Source organism: Gigantopelta aegis, chromosome 4 (genome assembly GCF_016097555.1).
Source record: "Gigantopelta aegis isolate Gae_Host chromosome 4, Gae_host_genome, whole genome shotgun sequence".
Lineage (NCBI taxonomy): Eukaryota > Metazoa > Mollusca > Gastropoda > Neomphalida > Peltospiridae > Gigantopelta > Gigantopelta aegis.
The window spans coordinates 8532461-8551444 of record NC_054702.1 but is presented as its reverse complement, the minus strand read 5'-3'; the positions used below and the strand labels follow the sequence as shown (position 1 = coordinate 8551444).

General features: G+C 33.4%; 1 protein-coding gene across 2 annotated transcripts; it reads right to left on the bottom strand.

Annotated features, from left to right (window-relative positions):
• Positions 1-5172: 5172 nt before the first annotated feature.
• Positions 5173-18831, bottom strand: LOC121372614 (parkin coregulated gene protein homolog). 2 transcript variants are annotated; one of them, XM_041499037.1, is made up of 5 exons: positions 18602-18831; positions 13798-13932; positions 10203-10374; positions 7293-7442; positions 5173-6414 (listed from the first exon to the last, which is right to left on the bottom strand). In XM_041499037.1, the coding sequence occupies exons 1-5, from the start codon at positions 18731-18733 to the stop codon at positions 6254-6256; spliced, it is 750 nt and encodes a 249-aa protein (XP_041354971.1). In that variant the 5' UTR covers positions 18734-18831; the 3' UTR covers positions 5173-6253. The 2 variants fall into 2 exon arrangements, with proteins under 2 accessions (XP_041354971.1, XP_041354972.1); XM_041499038.1 differs by having other exon boundaries at positions 18671-18827.
• Positions 18832-18984: the final 153 nt, after the last annotated feature.

The following is an 18984-nucleotide window of genomic DNA, read 5'->3' as shown; positions in this document are numbered from 1 at the left end:
AACCAAACCTACTCTGCTCAAATCTACAAAGTATGTGAAGAGAAAGGACGTCTGGCGTTCTTTATTATATCCCCGCGCTCTTCAGGATACTCGCATTTCGTGTAACTATTGATTACAATAAAGATGATATCTCGTCAAATGCATAATTTGTAGTTGAACTGACGCTTATTCAGTCGGTTTACCAATCAGAAATCACCGACACAATGGAAGGGGCGTGGATGTATGCAGATTCCAAGTGGCCTTCTCAAAAAAAATACATGTACAAACAAAAGCAAGAAAAAAGACTGATCATCAATAATTTAGGTTCTAACGAGGATGTATCCAACTTTTTACAGTGGCTTCTATTAAGACTCATTTTACCATGATTTTTACCATTACTACCAAACAGCTATATAGGGTTGTAAATGAATCACTACACATTTGTACATGGATCATAAATAATTCTGCGAGTCGAATGATAAAAATAAATGGTAAAAAGGTCGCAGGTTAGCACATTTTGCCCGAATATCTCTATAATTTTTGCCCACCGAGTCACGTTGCCATCTTAGTAGAGTAAGTGATCTCCTTGATAGCAATTACTGAAACCTCTATGTACTAAAGTAGTGTCGGAAATAGAATAAAAATTATTTTCGTCGATTATTTCTTTCATATTAAACTGACAAGTAAATATTTTGTAAATACCCATTCAATGATACTCCACCTAATTTAGCATTTACTTGTTCCAATAAAGTACACAAATCACCTGTTTACAGACGTTTTTCTGTTAATTTCAAGAGTAAACACCACCTTGAACATCAATGAGCGCCCAAACAAGTAAATGCTAAATTAGGTAGACTATCATTAAATAGATATTTATAAAATATTTACTTGTCAGTTTAATATGTAAGAAATAATCGACGAAAATCATTTTTATTCTATTTCCGACAGTACTATAGTCAAACTCGTGATACATTATATTGATTATAAACTCATTTAACCTCTCTCCTCTCTCCCTGTGCTGTGCTGTGTTGTGTGTGTGTGTGTGCATCTACCTATACGTGTGTGTGTGTGTGTGTGTGTGTGTGTGTGTGTGCATCTACCTATACGTACTTACATATACTTAAACACATACGTATGTAGCTGTATGTATGTTAAAGGGACATTCCTGAGTTTGCTGCATTGTAAGATGTTTCCGACTAATAAAATATTTCTACTATTAAACTTGCATATTAAATATATTTTCTTGTTTAGATTATCAGCGTCTGTATATTCAATGTGTTTCTGGTCGTCTTAATATTTCTAAGAAGCCAAACTGGATTTTGTCTGCAAATAATTTCGTACGTACGAAAAAACTATATTTTAGGAAATAAGATGGAATTTAACCTAGTACAAATATTAGAACAACCAGAAACACGTTTAATATTCAACCACTAATGTTTTATGCAGAAAAGTATATTTGATATGTAATTACAATCGTTAAAATGTCTCTTTTAATCAATATCATCTTAAAAATTGCAGCAAACTCAGGAATGTCCCTTTAAGGAGTGACCACGTAGTTTTTATGCCGGTTAACGGTACATTCTGTTTGAAGAATATCTCGGTGGCCGAGTGTTTATCGGGGTGTTCTGGGAATTGGTGCCAGCTGGTATGCTTGTAGTAATTCAAACACTGTTTTGTACATATTTTAGATAGAATTTCGAATTTCCATGTGTATGCAATGCCAAAAACATTTAGTTAGCAGTAACATACGCATTTGATACATATTACGATTCCCATCCTGTGTAAATTTATGTACATCAAACATTTTCAGAGCGGATCAACGGGGGGCTAGGAGACCCGTTCCCTCCCTAAATATTACCCCTTGTCTTGTTTTTAACTCTGATATGCCCGTTTAACGAGTCGTTCCGTGTACCATTTTCTCGTTAGTCCTCCCCGGCAAAAGATTTCCTGGATCCGTCCCCGACTTAAAGGGTACCCGTCAAAGTAGCATACTACAGGTAGCTTCCATCTAAAAGTATTTATTAATTGTTGTTTTAAAATGTAAAGATTATTCATTCAAGTACATGACAGTTACAATAAAATAATTTCATTTACTAGCAGAAATGATGTGGGACGTAGTTCTGTGGTAAAGCGCTCGCCTGGTGCGTGTCGGTCTAGGATCGATCCCCGTCGGTGAGCCCATCGGGCTATTTTTCATTCCTGCCAGTGCTTCACAACTGGTGGAAGAAAGTATGAGGTATCATACAAAATGCCATCCTGTATATGTAAAAGATCCCTTGCTGCTAGTCGGAAACAGTAGGGTAAACGGACCATAGCTCGACCAACTCCTTATTACGACCACAATTTGAAGGGAAGGAAGGAAATGGTTTATTTAACGACGTACTCAACAAATTTTATTTACGGTTATATGGCGTCGGATATATGGTTAAGGACCACACAGATATTGAGAAAGGAAACACGCTGTCGCTATTTCATGGGCTACTCTTTTCGATTAGCAGCAAGGGATCTTTTATATGCACCATCTCACAGACAGGATAGCACATATCACGGCCTTTAATATACCAGTCGTGGGGCACTGGCTGGAACGAGAAATAGCCCATTGGGCCGCCCGACGGGGATTGATCCCAGACCGACAAAATTTTGTTGAATGCGTCGTTAGGAAAAATATTTCTTCCCTTCTTAGCAGAACCTTTTCGGAAACTCGAAAATTTACATAGGACTATAAATGTAAACAGTTTTAGGGGTACAACATTTTGTTAAATTGAAAAATAAAAAATCCAAAAGCACTGACAGTACATTTAAGTTTTGATTGTTTCGACTTAATTATGCTAATAGTATGTATGGCATTCATTAATATGCATTGATTTACTAGAGACATATGTAAAAATAACGAAGTGTGGTCCATGCAACTGTGGTGCGTACAACCATTATGTCATTACCATCTATTTTTCCTACCATTACGGACGACAACAGTAATGACTTTCTACGTTTTAGGATTTATCATTCCTCTTGTGATGAAAACAGCTGCGTATCAGTTTATCATTTATCAAAATTTTACAAGTAATTATTAATTAACATAAAATCTATTATTTCTACAGCTGTTGTAGTGTTCTGTAATGATGCATGTAAAACATAATCTTCAAGCGCATGCGCAGGAAACTGTGCAAGAGGTAGGAGAGGAGGGTCTAGACTAGCAAGATACGTACTTAGAGGGTCCGGTTATGTTCCCACGAAAAATAAATTATATTTAAAAAAATGGTTGGATCAGGGGGTTTCAACCACAACCTCCCCATCCTCCCCCGCTGTGAAAGGGGGTGGGGGAGGGGGTCTAGACTGTCGCGATCGAAATATTTAGATTGTCGGGTTATGCTCCCATGGAAAATACTTTTTTTCAGTCACCCACACGTTTTTCAGTCACCAGTGATCCACACTTTCTTCAGTCACCAGTGACTATTACTATCACTATAGTCCTGATCAATTGTTTAGACCCTAAGTTTTTTGCAGATGTTACGTTTAATTTCTATTTAATCCTTGTGTTCTTTACATTTACATGAGAACAAATCCAAACCCCGATAGGTTTTATATACAATTTATAATCTAAAATGCACGAAGTTGACTTATTTCCATTTTACAAAAATCTCTGTATGTTTTGAATGCACGTTCGTTCTCCTATAAATAACCAAGGCAATTTGCATAACAAAAGATTAGGATACGAGGCTACGTGAAGGCCATTATAGCTTGTTTCATTGAATCAAAGTTGTGTTTTGGAACGTAAAATGTGTACCAGCTTTGTCGAACCTTTTCTTTAAAAATATATGTAAAAATACATGTAACCATTCCATGTACATGCAGCATATTGAATAAATTTTGCCAATACATTATTTATTATTATTATTTTTTATTATTATTTTATATATATATATATATATATTTTTTTACATACTGTACTTAACCTAACACAACTACATACGATGCCAGAGGTGGGTGTGGGGTTGGACAGAGGGCCACGCGTCCACCAATCGCGGGTATACAATATTCTGGCCACTATGAACATCACGAGATTAAGACCTCACCCTAACTCCCAACCCCCTAACTCAAAGGGAGCGTCCTTCAGCTGAACACTTGCCCGTGCATTAGTAAATAATAAATAGTATATATTATTCATGGACATACAACCTGACAGTCATAATGTATCAACCTATTTTACAGTTACTTTACAGTGTTTTATCCCCAATAGCACACAAACTTATTTATTTTTGTATCAGTACATTGCATTAATGAGATGACGTCATTAAGATAGACTTTTAAATACTAGTCTACACACTCCTACAACTTGCTCCAGTTTATTTGATTACATGACTTCCCAACACATGCAACTTCTCCGCTCTACTCATTTCAAATACACTCGGCCCGAGATCAATGTATAATGAAAACATGGTAGGCAAAGAATCCTGATCTAATACAACAAAAATCCTATGTTTGACGCTAAATACCATTACATTGATCATTTTCGAGTTCGCTGGTAACAAATAAAAAAATTTTATCAATGTAAAGGTATTTAGCATCAAGCACAGGATTTTTGTTGTATTACTTTGTTTTGTTTAACGACACCACTAGAGTTAGAGTCCAATATAACTTTCCTAAACAGCTGGGGGGTTTTAAAACTCATTTACAATAAATAGAGGTATAAGTCCTGTGTAACTTTCCTAAACAGCTGGGTTTTACCGATTTACACTAAACACAGTTGTCTAGTCATGTACAAACAGATCTAGCTCAGCTGGAAGAGTCCTCGTCTGAATCCTCGAGTTATAGGGTTGAACCACCTTGGCAACCAAGTGGTGCCCCATCACTGGTCTATCAAAAGCAGACTGCTGTCCTGTGGGAAAAATACATCCTTAGCTTACTGCTAATGGAAAAATAATTTACTTCCCAGTCTATGGGTCAATATTACCAAATGTGTGACAGGTGATGATTAATTGATCAGTGTGCTCTAGTGGTGGTGTAAAAAAAGGAAACAAAACTTTAACTTTCACTAACATATTTTGTCCATGTTTAAGACATGTGCAATAATCACCTAAGTTCATAAATTTGGCCCATATGTATATAACAGTATATAAATATAATACTATGGAGTCTCTGGAGATTGTATTAATCAATTAGCAAACTAAACATAATGCAAAAGTATAACAACCATAATATTTTAATAATTTATTATAATATACACCAGTAATTACAGTGTTTAATTATGGCAATTTAAAATATTTATGAACTTTTTGGTACTAAAATGTGGAGCGATATAAACTGTAACGTTTATGTAATCCAGACAAATGAATTTTGGAAGTAACTTTTCTTTTAATACCAATTCGGTCTACACATTTTGGCTTTTTATGTAGTAGTTTTATTTACAGGTATGCTTATATTTCATTTGTGTACTTTATAGAAATAAAATATTAATAATGTAGAAATAATATATTATTTACAAAAAATGGGAAGAATATAATATGGTAGGGGAGTGAATGATTTCAGTGTGAATGCAGAGTTGAAAAAAAGATAATTGTACTGTAACAATGTATTACTGTACAACACATAGAATCTTCAAATACTACACATAATAATGGGTACAATACTAAAGTCAAAATATATCACAGTCAACATTATTATACACTTCTATTGCAAAATATAGTAATAACAAAGGAATTTAGTTTTATTATATTAAATGTATTTGCCAAACTGAAGATGAAACAAACGATTATTTAAGAAAATTGCATATACAAGTAAAACATCAATATTTTTACCCAGTTACCCATTAGCAAGTAGATTTTAAACTAAACCGAAGAAGGCAGTTATTAAAATTTTACAAAATACAACAAAATATTTTTCAATTAACCCTAAATATAGCATTAATGGTTAGCTTACTTTAGAATAATCAAACAACCAACATCGTTAAACCTAAGTTGATAAAAGCTTTGTAGATGATAAACACCTCAGAAAAGGATTTCTTTTTAAAATAAGAAATATCTGTGAATGAAACAGAATCTTTACGATACAAAAATAAGATTTCATTTTGAAATAAAAAGTCTTTGTAAATGAAGTGGAATCTTTACAATACAAAAGGTAGCTAGCTGTAACTGTCTTATGATAGGAGATCCGCCATGGTGTAGGAGGACAATATGCTATTTTAACTTTTGGCAATGAGCATCACAGAAGAAAACGCAGCCGCGAGTTGCCGCAGCTCCATCACAGGTGTGTACAGGTGGCGTCGCTCGTGACCCCATCAGTTGAGCATACACGACTCGTACGTGGGGACCATGTACTTGATGTTGATGAACGCGTCCTCCCCCCCATGCCTCTCAAACGCCTCCAGAGTCTCCTGAATCAAGTCGCCAATGTTTTCACGCTTCTGCTGGCTGTAATCAATCCCGTCTCCTGAGTTCACTGAAAGCAAATTAATACTGGTGAAAATATTTATCAATGTTTCAGACTTTCCTTTTTTAAAAACCCAGGCAAGTGATTAATCACCTCCTCTAAAATTATTTGGGGGAATATCACACTCCTCAGACTAATCAGTGTTACAGGGGAAGTGCAGGTTGTTCAATATTTCACACCACAAGTTAGAGACAAGCCTGAGGTTTAAAGCCACTAATCCTAGTTTACGAAGTACATCTTTTTGTTTCACATGTAATTAATTTTTTAGCTATTACAAACACCAAGATAACCACAAACATGTTGCAGGGTTCATACAATTGTAGTTTAACTAAATTCCAGGAAATTCCCAGGACTTTCCAGGACATTTCTCCAAAATTCCAGGACCATTACATATGGAGCAAAGACAGGAATTCATCTGTATGTAGTGCATAAACAACAGTTTATATAATAGATGTAAGAAACATAAATTTTTTAATTCCTATAAAAATAAAAGTAATGCCTTCGTCCACATTTAGTAAACAAAATGTAGTTTCAATGGTCGCAATAAATTTGCTATCTACTGGGAAATGATGAGAGGAAATACAAAGTTGTTTACTTAAACACTAAAACATTGGTGATGTCAGATTTAGAGATAACCATTAGTTTTACAAATTAGTTTACTATTAAAATACAAGCAATAGTACTAAAATATTGGTGCTGTCAGAATTGAACATAACTCTCAGGAGTATATTGTACAGATTAGGTTAATATTCAAACTACAAACAATTGTATTTTCTGTAAACTTGTGACATAAATATCTGACTTCTTAACTGAAGTGATCTATGATACAAATGACTTGAGATTTATCTAATTATAATAAAACTATAGTAGTAACAAAGTACACCTACAGTTCTTGTTTTTGAAAATGTTCAGAACTGGCAATATTTGTCTGTAGTAGGGAACTAGTGCTTCCCCAACCATGTCACCCGATATGACAAGATGCTGCAGGGCTTTCAGTGTGGGACACAATACTCGGGGGTTCCGCGTGTTCAACGCATCTGGAAAACAACCAGTTTACATTGTAATAATATGTTATACATAAACAACCAAATTAAACATTGTAATACTTTATAAAGAAAGCAACCAAATTTAATATGATACTTTATAAATAAAATACCCAAATTTAATTAAGATTATATTTATAATTTAAAAAATATATTAACATTATAATACTTTATAAATAAAACAACCAAATTAACATTATAATACTTTATTATTAAAACCAAATTAACTTTATAATAGACAGATTTTTTTACGATTGTTGCCCAGCAGTTTATGATGTTGTCGATAGATGGCGTAACCGTATGGCCGCCATTAAGGGAGTAAAATTCACGCAACAATAACGTGACGGCATTGCAGCTGGGTGCAATTTCAGGTTTTATGACTTTTTTGGAACGTTCTGCAAATGCAAAACCAGTCTTTTGGATAATTCAACCTCATTTAAAGATTGTATATTCATATCAATATCGGTGGAAATCTGTGAATGATTAAAAACATATATAATAAAACACCTATACACGCCAATACAAAAGCATAGCGAATAAATTACACACCCAAGTGTGAATAATTTTAATGATTATTAAGTGAAACTTTACTGAATGCATCCTAAAATATAGAAAAGTATTTCAATTATGTACATTTGTAGAAAAGGTGGTGTATCATTTTGAAAAAAGATAGACTGACCATAGATCTAGAGTAGATGTCAACGTTTAGCTGTTACTATTATTAGCTCTGGGATATTCCAGATGTGATCACATGGGGATTAAGTGGGGCACAGTTAACACCCAAATATTTATCTCTTATTCATTTTTATTTTATTTTATTTTATTTTTTTATATATATACATACAAGTTATTATGGTGTTAAATGTGTGCGATAACATGATAAAAAAATTTACTGATGTAACACGCATGCATGCCACACCAAAAATCGCACCCCACCCATTTCGTCAAATTTTAAAAATAATTATTTTTTATTTTATTTATTTATTATATTATTTTTATTATTAATTAATTAATAAATAAAATAAAAAATTAATGAATTTATTTATTTATTTGTTATTATTTTATAATTATAATATATATTTTTAAAATTATTTTTTTTTTCTTGGAAAAAAATAATTAAAAATTAATCATACACAATACCTCGAAAATGCGCTTCTGGTTAGTCATAAAATTTTCTTTATACTAGTTAATTACATAACGAACCCCTTTGACACTTACTGGTGATGACCAAGGCAAGTACAAACAAAACAGAAGCTTAGGCTGGTGTGTGTGTGTGGGGGGGGGGGGGGGGTGTCATCTTATACCCTTGTCCGCTGAGGCTAAAATATTGTTTTAATGTTCAATACATTAGGCTATACAAGTATATTTGCTTGCATAAGTTTAAATTATTTATTATGCTTTTATATTCGCGTATATGGGCTATATACATGCTTTATTATTTACGTTTTTAATGATTAATACACTTCTACCAACTTTGATGTGAATCTAAAATCTTTAAATGAGGTTGTATTATTCGACATACTGGTTTTGCTTTCACAAAATGTACTAAAATGGTAATAAATACTGAAAATGCACTCAGATGCAATGCCTTCACATGTTATTATTGTGCGAATTTCACTCCCTTAATGGCGGACCGATCACGTGATTATAAACATGGCCACGCACAGTACTTTGACGTCACTGGCTAATAAACCTGTCTATACTTTATAAATAAAACAACCAAATTTAACATAATTAAGATTCTTTATATATTTATAATTTAAAAAACCTATTTTAACATTATAATACTTTAGAAATAAAACAACCAAATTCAATATTATGATTCTTTATATATAATTAAAACTAATTAATAGTATAATAATTTATAAATAAAACAACCAAATTCAAGCTTATGATTCATTATAATTGAAACAACTAAATTAGCATTGCATTCTTTTATATAAATAAAACAACAGCCAAATTTAACATTATGATTATATATATGTTATATTAAAAAACCTAAATCATATTAACATTATTCTGTATAAATAAAACAACAAAGCATTCTTTGTAAATAAAACAATCAAACCAGATTAACATGATACATTTTCTTCTTATAAATACATTTAAAACAACCAAATTAATATTAAGGGATCATGCTAGGGGACAATTCAGGCAAAAAACTTTTCTTTAGAGCACATTATTTATGGAGTTATACAGTGTTATAATTTTTTCAGTTCATATTTGCATAAGCCAAAAAATAATTGTGGTCAGTATTTGATTTATTAAATAAATGACTTCATGCATTACTCCTCCCTAATGTATTTGGAGAGAAAACTCCCACTTCTCCCAATTTTGTCAAATGGTCTAATTTAACCCTGATATCATAATACTTTATAAATGAAACAAAAAACAAAACAAATTAATGTCATGATTCTTAATAAAACAATTAATTTAACATTAAATTGAATTTAAAAAACAAAATAAATAAAAGTAAATGAATTAATGATTCTTAACAACATGATTGGGAACATTTCTGTTCACTTTCGTATTGCAACTTGCTTTGTAGATTTTAGAAATCACTTCACAATTGTAAAATGTTAAATACTAGCAACTATAATTAATTTTAGATTGATAGCAAGTCACTAATCGAAATTTTAAAAACAAAATATTTCCTGAAGATACATAGATACAACTGGTAAACAAAAACAATAATGGTAATTGTGAAATGGCACCACAAACTAATGAATATAAAACAGTTTAATCTCGACTTACTTTTAATAGGAATAATTAACTGTGGGATAACTGGTAATATCTTTGTGCCTCCATGTTCCAGCATGTCGTGGACACCTTGCCTTGCAAAGAATTCATACGGGTGCACAGTTTCACAAAAGCCGTCAAAAAACAGAGGTAGGTAATGGTGGTAGTCCAGTTTCTCAATCTCCACCTGTGAATTACACAACACATTTAGCTTAGCATGATCTTTATCATTATTAAATTGAACGGTAAACATACTTAAAGGTTAACTCCACAATAAAACAGGTAACTTTGATGTACATGGTCTACTTTGTCTCCTCAAATAATTACTGATGAGTTATTCATACATTTGCTTCCATTTGAGCACGGTAAAACATTTTGCTAAACGTTTCAAAATTTCACCCAAAACAATGATGGCTTATCCTTCTTGATCGTGAAGTCATTTGAGTCCTAATATTCTTAGACCCAGATTCTTGCCAGTTATCTAACATAGTTGGATTTTTTTTTTTTGTTGTTTGTTTTTTTGTTGTTGTTGTTTTGTTGGGGTTTTTTTTTGGGGGGGGGGGGGGGGGTTAAATTTTTATTGCCCCAGGAAAACAATACATAACGTCAGGGTTGGGGCCCCGAATCATTACCGTACATAGCAATTATACACAGAATATGCCATGGAGTAGCTAATATACTTTGTTTGACACTATAAGGATGGGGCAGCCTACCTTCACTTGCGCGTAGAATTACCAGTGCTATATTTTAAAAAAGTAATTATGTATAGACACGTAAATATTAAAAGATAAAAACATTAAACATAATTGTTATAATAATGACTCTGGTCAAATAATACTCGGCATTTGTCAGTAAAATTCAGTCATAATAAATCAGTGATGTAGTAACTTCCAACTGATATGACGGACAGATCTGCAATTTAGTCTATCAGTCTTTTTATTTAAACCTGGGGACAGGATGTAGCCCTGTGTTAAAGCCATTTATTACTCATATGGGCTAAAATATACGGGGTAATATTTTTTCGATCTCTGCACAGTGTGCAGATTGCTTCTACAGCCATTGATTGGCTGGCTTAAAAATCACGACGTCTGGTTGGTTGCTTGCTATGGCCGGAACTTCACTTTCATTCATATAATGTTTCCATTCATGAGTCAGATTACACATACGTTATACGATCTACACAGATTTACAAAAAAAAATGGACTCATTTGTTTCGTAAACATGAAATGGTATATTTTCATAAGCAGCGGCTTTAGTAATATATAAAAATTATTATTTTCAAATGCAAATACAGTTGTATTATTTTGTACTGTAAACATTTGGCTGTAAAAAGAACGTCGCTAATGCTATGACGTCACTTACATTACGTCATGTAATGCGCGTAAGATTATATGACGTAATGGCTGATGGCTTTGTTGTAGACTGCAGAGGAATTTTTACATTAAAAATCAGTTAAAATTGACAATGGGTAATAAAGAGAATAACCAACTCGCTACGAGGAGCTATGAATTATCTGTCCCTTGTAAATGAATGTTGTAAAACCCTCGCCAAAGGCGAGAATTGTGGAATATTTATATTGTTTAAAAAAGCACATGGAGTTTATAAAATGACGTTTTATTATGTTTGTTGTCATCGTAATGGCTACGAAGCGTGTTGCCGCTAATTCAACAGGCTGTATTGACATTCAGTGTTGCGATATATAAAACTATCCAATTTAGTTCTAATAATGCCTCTGAATTGTAAAACCAGGGGCGTGCGCAGGAAATTTTGCAGGGGGGGGGTCGAGGTGTCTGGCAAAGACGCGAAGCCCGTGGTGGGAGGTCTGGTATATTTCACACGATGTCCGCAGACCTGTCAACCCTCCCGGATTCCGCAGGAGACTCCCGGTATTTGATTAAGTCTCCCGCGGGAAAAACGTTTCTCCCGGGAAATCGTTATTTTCTAACCATAAAAAAAATTCAAGCTACCGTGGCTGTGTATTGACATTCAGTGTTGCCATATATAAAACTATCCAATTTATTATCACTGTAAAAGTCAAATTTTCACTGAATTTAAGCTACAGTGAAAATATAGAAATAATATTTACATTTTAGATAGAACTAGTTCAGCCTTCAGTTACCTCCCTTGTAAATTATTATGCTCTAATTACTGAGATCAGTGTGTTATTCTAGTTTTTTAGTTTGATGATTACCATTAGGCATTGGGTCATATTATTTTGAAAAGAAAATTATAATTTAAAAAATTGACACCTATCATAAATAGATTTGAAGTGCAATAATGATGAATATCTAAGACAGCACTATTTTTATATAATTATTAATTTAACTGTTATTAACTAAAGGCTAATTTTTTTTACTGATTTTTTTTTTACAAAGTCCATGGTCAAGTACATTTTCTGCAAAATTACCCAAGTTCATCAAAACAAATGCATGCCATCACATGTTTTTGATCTTAAGTTTCTTTTTCTTTCTTTTTGTAATAATGTTTGTAAAAAGTAGACCATTTCATGACGTTTTTTCGAATATGATTTTTATGTCAACTCATGATGCAGGGATTTATCTAGAATAATTCACCAGGGTCCCATCTTTGATGGGGTTGGGAAAATTAGTGCAAGTAAATCATACTTGGGACATGTTTTCAGGCCACTGAATGATGCAGCACACCACTGTTAAATTAATTTATTAGAATAGACATAATTAAATATATATTGGGAATTTTTAGTAGAGAAATTGGGAATTTTCAGTGCCACTTTTTGTGGGGAAGGGGCCTATGCTCGGGCCCACGGAACGCCTGGATGTATGAAAATATGGTGTTCGTACATCACTCAAATTAAAAAACACACCATGAAATAGCCTCTGTTTATTAGTCAATTTTGTGAGTCAGTCAAGATGTGGAGCCCAGGGTAAATGTTGCCTAATTTACTGCTATTAAACGCTACCACTGAATTTGAGGTTACTTATAGTCAATATCTGCCAGTAGTGCATGATAATGTAAAAACAATGAAGACTCCCCATATTACCGTAATTTTTGGTGATAAAGGGAGATAATCAACACGTCACCCATTATATTTGCATACCGAACAATGTTTTGATGTTTTTAACTTTTATTTAAGACTGCACTACAGTTCACCACATAACTGATTGGCAGTTAATGACCGGCCTCGGTGGTGTCGTGGTTAAGCCTTCAGACACAAGGCTGGGTGGTACAGGGTTTGCAGCCCGGTACCGGCTCCCACCCAGAGCAAATTTTAATGACTCATTGGGTAGGTGTAAGACCACTACACCCTCTTCTCTCTCAGTCAGTAACCACTAACAACTGATGACTAACCCACTGTCCTGGACAGACAACCCAGATAGCCAAGGTGTGTGCCCAGGACAGCATGCTTGAACCTTAATTAGATATAAGCATGAAAATAAGTTTAAATTAATGAAAGCAGTTGATGTGAATTTAAAGTTTTGCAAATATTGTGCTCTGGACACGCTATTGATTTTTTGGGGTGACATCTCATGTAAAAGAACTGAACACATGGTACCTGAAACAGATTCCAACAGTATGGTGTTACACATACTATATTGCTAGAGCAGGTATAAAAATGTCCTAGGTTGTATACCTTCCATGCAATCTTGTTGCCCTTTGTATCATGTTCCAGTGCTATTGGGAAGTCTCCTCGTTCATAGAATTTTCTGAATGCTGTGGGTGCTGTTTGTTTCTGCTTGAACGCACCTGCACGTGGTGGTCCCTGAACCTGTAGAATAAGGACAAGACAAATAAGTATCACATTTTAACAATAACATCTTAGTTTGAATCGTAACTGGATAAAAACAAGGAAATCAAATTGACATAAATAAACTCAAGAATTATAGGTCCCAGTCTATTCATTAAGCCTGAGTGTTTTTAATCATTTTGTTTACTGCAGGGATTGATAAAAACAATTCCTTGTTTCTAATTGAAAATATCCCACTGGGTGGCAGCAGTAGTTTCCTCTCTAATTTATCTCTGAAGTTCTTAACCATATAACTAAAATCAAAATGTGTTGAGTGTGAATAATATGAATAATATATTAAAAGAAAGGAACAAACCATCATCAGATTTTAACCCATGATTATTTGGCGTAACACAGTTATTTTACCATTTAGCTAAAACAGCAAGAACAGAAACTTGCTGCTACCACATAGGCTACTCCTGAACAGCAGAAATATATACATGTATTTTTGTATCCACTTTCCCACAGACAGGACAGCACAGTACATAACAAGGCCTTTGGTGTTCCAGGTATGGGATACTGGCAGGAAAAGGGAAAGACATGATGTGTCCAGCTATCACATCATAAACAAGGGCTTTATACCTCTGAGCTACCAAATAACAGCTTAATGATGTAAGATATCTTGTGACAATGAGAAACTCTCAAAGCTTGCCAAGTAGTATTCCCCAATCTTTTCACACAGGATAAAGCCAATATCCCATATCAATAACCTGCTATTTTTATCTGTTAATCTCACATAATGAGTTAGGAAATCTGACTTATTCCTACCGTTTGATAAACAATTTCCCTATGTACAATCAGTCTACAGTAAGCAAGCAAGCCTTTTGCAGTATACATGTATATAATGTCATACAAAATCCACAATAAAATCCTTTGTAAGATGTCAAATGTGTCTGGTATAAAAGTTAAAAAGTTAAAATTAATATATATGTATATATAGTGAGATCTCGATTATCTGGACAGGTTTTTTTTCTTAAAAGTGTCCTGTTTAACGAATTTCCGTAGTACTGAATCATACCTGAAGACTATTTCCCTTGAATGGCAAACCAATTAAAGAAATAAGCAACAAATACAGATGTGTATAAACATTTGTTTTTATTAAAACATAACATACACCTGCCAATCAGGAATCACATGTGGAGGCAACTACACGATAGACCAATTAACTAAGAAAACACTCTAATTATTATTTCAGTACGTAGGTTAATGCATGGACAAAACATGATATACTTATTTCAACCATTTTGACAATGGTGGTTTATTCTGTATTGAAAAATAAGATATATATACTTATTGTTGGTTTACTGGGATGGATATTATTACAGAACATTGCGATGCATGCCTATTTCATCATCATTCAAAAATCAGGTACGTTTCTTTCTTCAGTTCTATGACTAATTCCTGACGTGACACATTCCTTTAAGATAAATGTGCAGCTAAACGTGTAGGAATCAACTTGTCTTGCATTTCATTATTATGTACAACAAGCATGATTTGGATAGTTGGGATGAGTAAAACCCAATGGTTCCGCAGAGGTGGTTCAATTAGAACTACGACCCAAGCATCTCAGGTGTGCAATTAGATCCCTCATATTATTTTATTTTTTAAATAAGTTGTTAAACACAGGCTTACAATTAGTTCAATTGATAGTGTTGATTGGGGCATTGATATTCACATGGCATTGTTAATTCAACAATTACACCACCAGTCTCCATACCTCAACATTAAATATGTAATTTTACATGTAATATGTCATTTGTCCTATCACTACCAGTTATGAACGGCTTTGACATCTATGTCAGGTCAAAGTTATGTTACTGATGAAGAATGATCCCAATGTTGTTGCTAAAAAAAATATACAAACACCGACAAAATCTTTCATTACAAAGGATTTCATTCCAAACATGGGATACCATAATAAAGATAATCTAAACAAAACACTTAATTTTAAACACCATCATAAATGGGTAACATGTCAAGAGTTTCAAGAGTAAAAATAATCTGACCCCGATAGTTCTGATTGGTCAATATGCCAGAGTAATGCACATCAAATCATGTTCCAGTCACATGGTCTGTGACTTTCTAACAAGCGTATTGAAACAAACAAAAATTAAAGTCGGCTATGATAACTGTTACTATATTTTGTACATATATACATTTATCATATAATATCTTACATTTTCAGTGCAATCAAAGTATGTGATATTTTTCAGATCACATACTTTGAGAATTTGATAACCTTGCAAATTAGATGTAAATTAGTCGAGGTCTCGGCACTAGGTTTATTGGCATTTAAGCAAACATACTTGCGTGACACTCCATGGTTGACGTATGGATTCAGTCATCAAATAAAAACATTTCAATGGCAATTTGACACTGAAAGCTGTCCAGCGTTCAGAAAACAAAAAACGTTAGGCATAACTTTATTTTGATGTAAGGACATCCAAAATGACGTTATTCGAGTTTGACGTCATTTTCATTCAAAAATACACCGCGCTACATATTCTTACGTCATTTGAATATCTAGTAATGGAGGACTGGGATTAAAGTTGCGTGTACAGTTTACAAAAACATGTTGTATTAAGCTTGAGCTTATATGATAAAGAGATTATTACCCTCGTGTATTTCGGTATCGTCAATATCATATATTAGGAATAAAAATAATGTATTATGCTCGCCAGAGGCTCGCAAAATACAATTCTTATTCCTAATATATGATATTGACGATACCGAAAAAAAAAAAAGGTAATAACCTCTATGTATATTCATTCATCTCAGGCTAAAATACAAATATTTAAATGAAGTTTTATTTCTTTTTTTAAAAGATAAAAAAAGAAAAATAATAAACGCAAAAACGAGACCTAGGCCTATTCCTAAATACCTATCATAATTTTTTCCCCTTATTTTAATTATTCCCTTTATTTTTAAATTGTCTTTGTCTAACTTTCATTTCTCTTTTAAAGACAGTAGAAGTTACACGTTTGCCATTTTTAGGACCTCATGTAAGCATTGTAGGCTGATAGTTATGAACTATCAAGACAATTTGACCGACTTCGCTGATTTCCATAACAAGCTCATTTGTGTAGGCTAGAGAGCCTCTATTAAATTCTTTTCCATTTTGTTTTCATAACTATATGAACAGTATAAATGAGTTAGCCTTATCAGACGATGTGATATGTTATCTATTACCTTACAAAAGTGGACTGTTTCTAATTAATAATAAATTAAATAGGCAAAAGAGTTTTGATTGGATTGGTACATCTTCGAAGATGTCTATTAAACCAGTGTTTTCCAATTTGTATAGCAAAGATAAGTATCAGTCATATATTAAAAGGTTGCATGGACGCTACCATCTTCTGGTTTCATTAAACGGGTCCTATCAGCTACATAAGGGATCATCTCAAAATAATCACTTCTCCCTAAACGAATAACCCACAGAAGGAGGGGGGACGGGGTAAAACATCCATGCAAAAAGTTGAATATGGAAGTGCCGGGAAGTTTGTGCTTTTTTATTTTTTTTTATTTTTTTATTTATTGTGCTTTTTTTTATTTATTTATTTATTATGTGAAATTTAAAACCACAGTTAACACAGAATTTCATGAACTACACATGAACAGTATAATTAATAGTCTCAGCAATTACGGTTTGATAAGTTGGAAATTTCCTGTTTCCAAGCACTTGAACACAGTTTAAGACTTCTTGTTACAGGGACATGTTTCACACATGACGTTACTATCAACTGGCATGCTTTTGTGGCCCAAATGTGGGCAATCTTCTTTAGAGCTATAACATATGAGCCACTATTAATATTTATATTTCACATTAAAAGCATGCTCGTACCATAATTTGCCAAAATCCATTATTATTTTTTGGGCCACCATATTTTTTTGTGTTTCGAGCACTGAATAGTATTCATCCAGCTTTACAATCATGTTACAACAAATAACTAACTGAATAACTTATTTCATGCTGTAAATTATTTGAATAAGTACCATATATTAAACTATCAATGCTATCATGTGTATGTTTAAATATTTGCTATGTAATTATTCTTGTTACTTATATATCTGATGCTATCTTAACTTATGTCATGAAACTGGAGATTGATTTTTGTCACCACGTGAAAATGCCATTCACAATCAGAGCCCCATTCAACAAAATGATCTTAGCTGTAAGTGCAAAACTACCTATGTAGTTAGAGCATTCTTAGCACTAAGATCACTTTGTGGAACCGTGCCCAGATCATGATAAATACCATGAGTAGCATGACTATTCGAATGCATGCACAAATTTAATGTCAATGGCTTGCATTACAACTTTCTGTTACAATATTTATGATCAACATGCCAATGTACTTTGAAGTTAAAACCAAAATGTAGTCCAGGTAATGTTAGAATTTCATTTATTAGATTATTAAAAGTACAAGTTTTACAGCCGTTTGACTTAATTATTTTAATATCCTATTGGATGATCCTGATGAATTTGATGTGTGTTTATTTATGTGCGTGTGCGTGATAGGCGTTGGAGTAATTCTTTCTTAGCAGACTGAAATTCTGAAAAAATAACAAAAAGATAAATCCCGAGCATTCCATGAACATTATTATAACTACGCGCATCTCTACGTTTGTTGACAGAACTTCAGCGTCTTACCTCCTGGTGGCGTTTGTAATACACGTTGCACAAATGTGAAAAGGGAACATCCTCCTGTTTAACGTTTACCTTCTGTCTGTGTAAACTACCACCACTGCAATGTGGCGTTGCTTCTCCGCGAACCTGGAACATCTTGAAGTTACTGGCTCTTTTTCACACAAAATTAAACGTTTCAGATTTTAGAAATTGAGCAACTAATATGGCTGGCGTAGCCAAGCAACACTATAAACAACCCGGATGATCATGTTTACGCATGTGTTGTTGCTATGAACAAGACTTCCGGAACTATTTGCGGCTATTTTCGGGTGAAAATGGCCGAAGAGTTCCGAGTGTAAGGATATTCATTCAGAATAATAAATTGAAGCATTTTGTTTACCAATGCC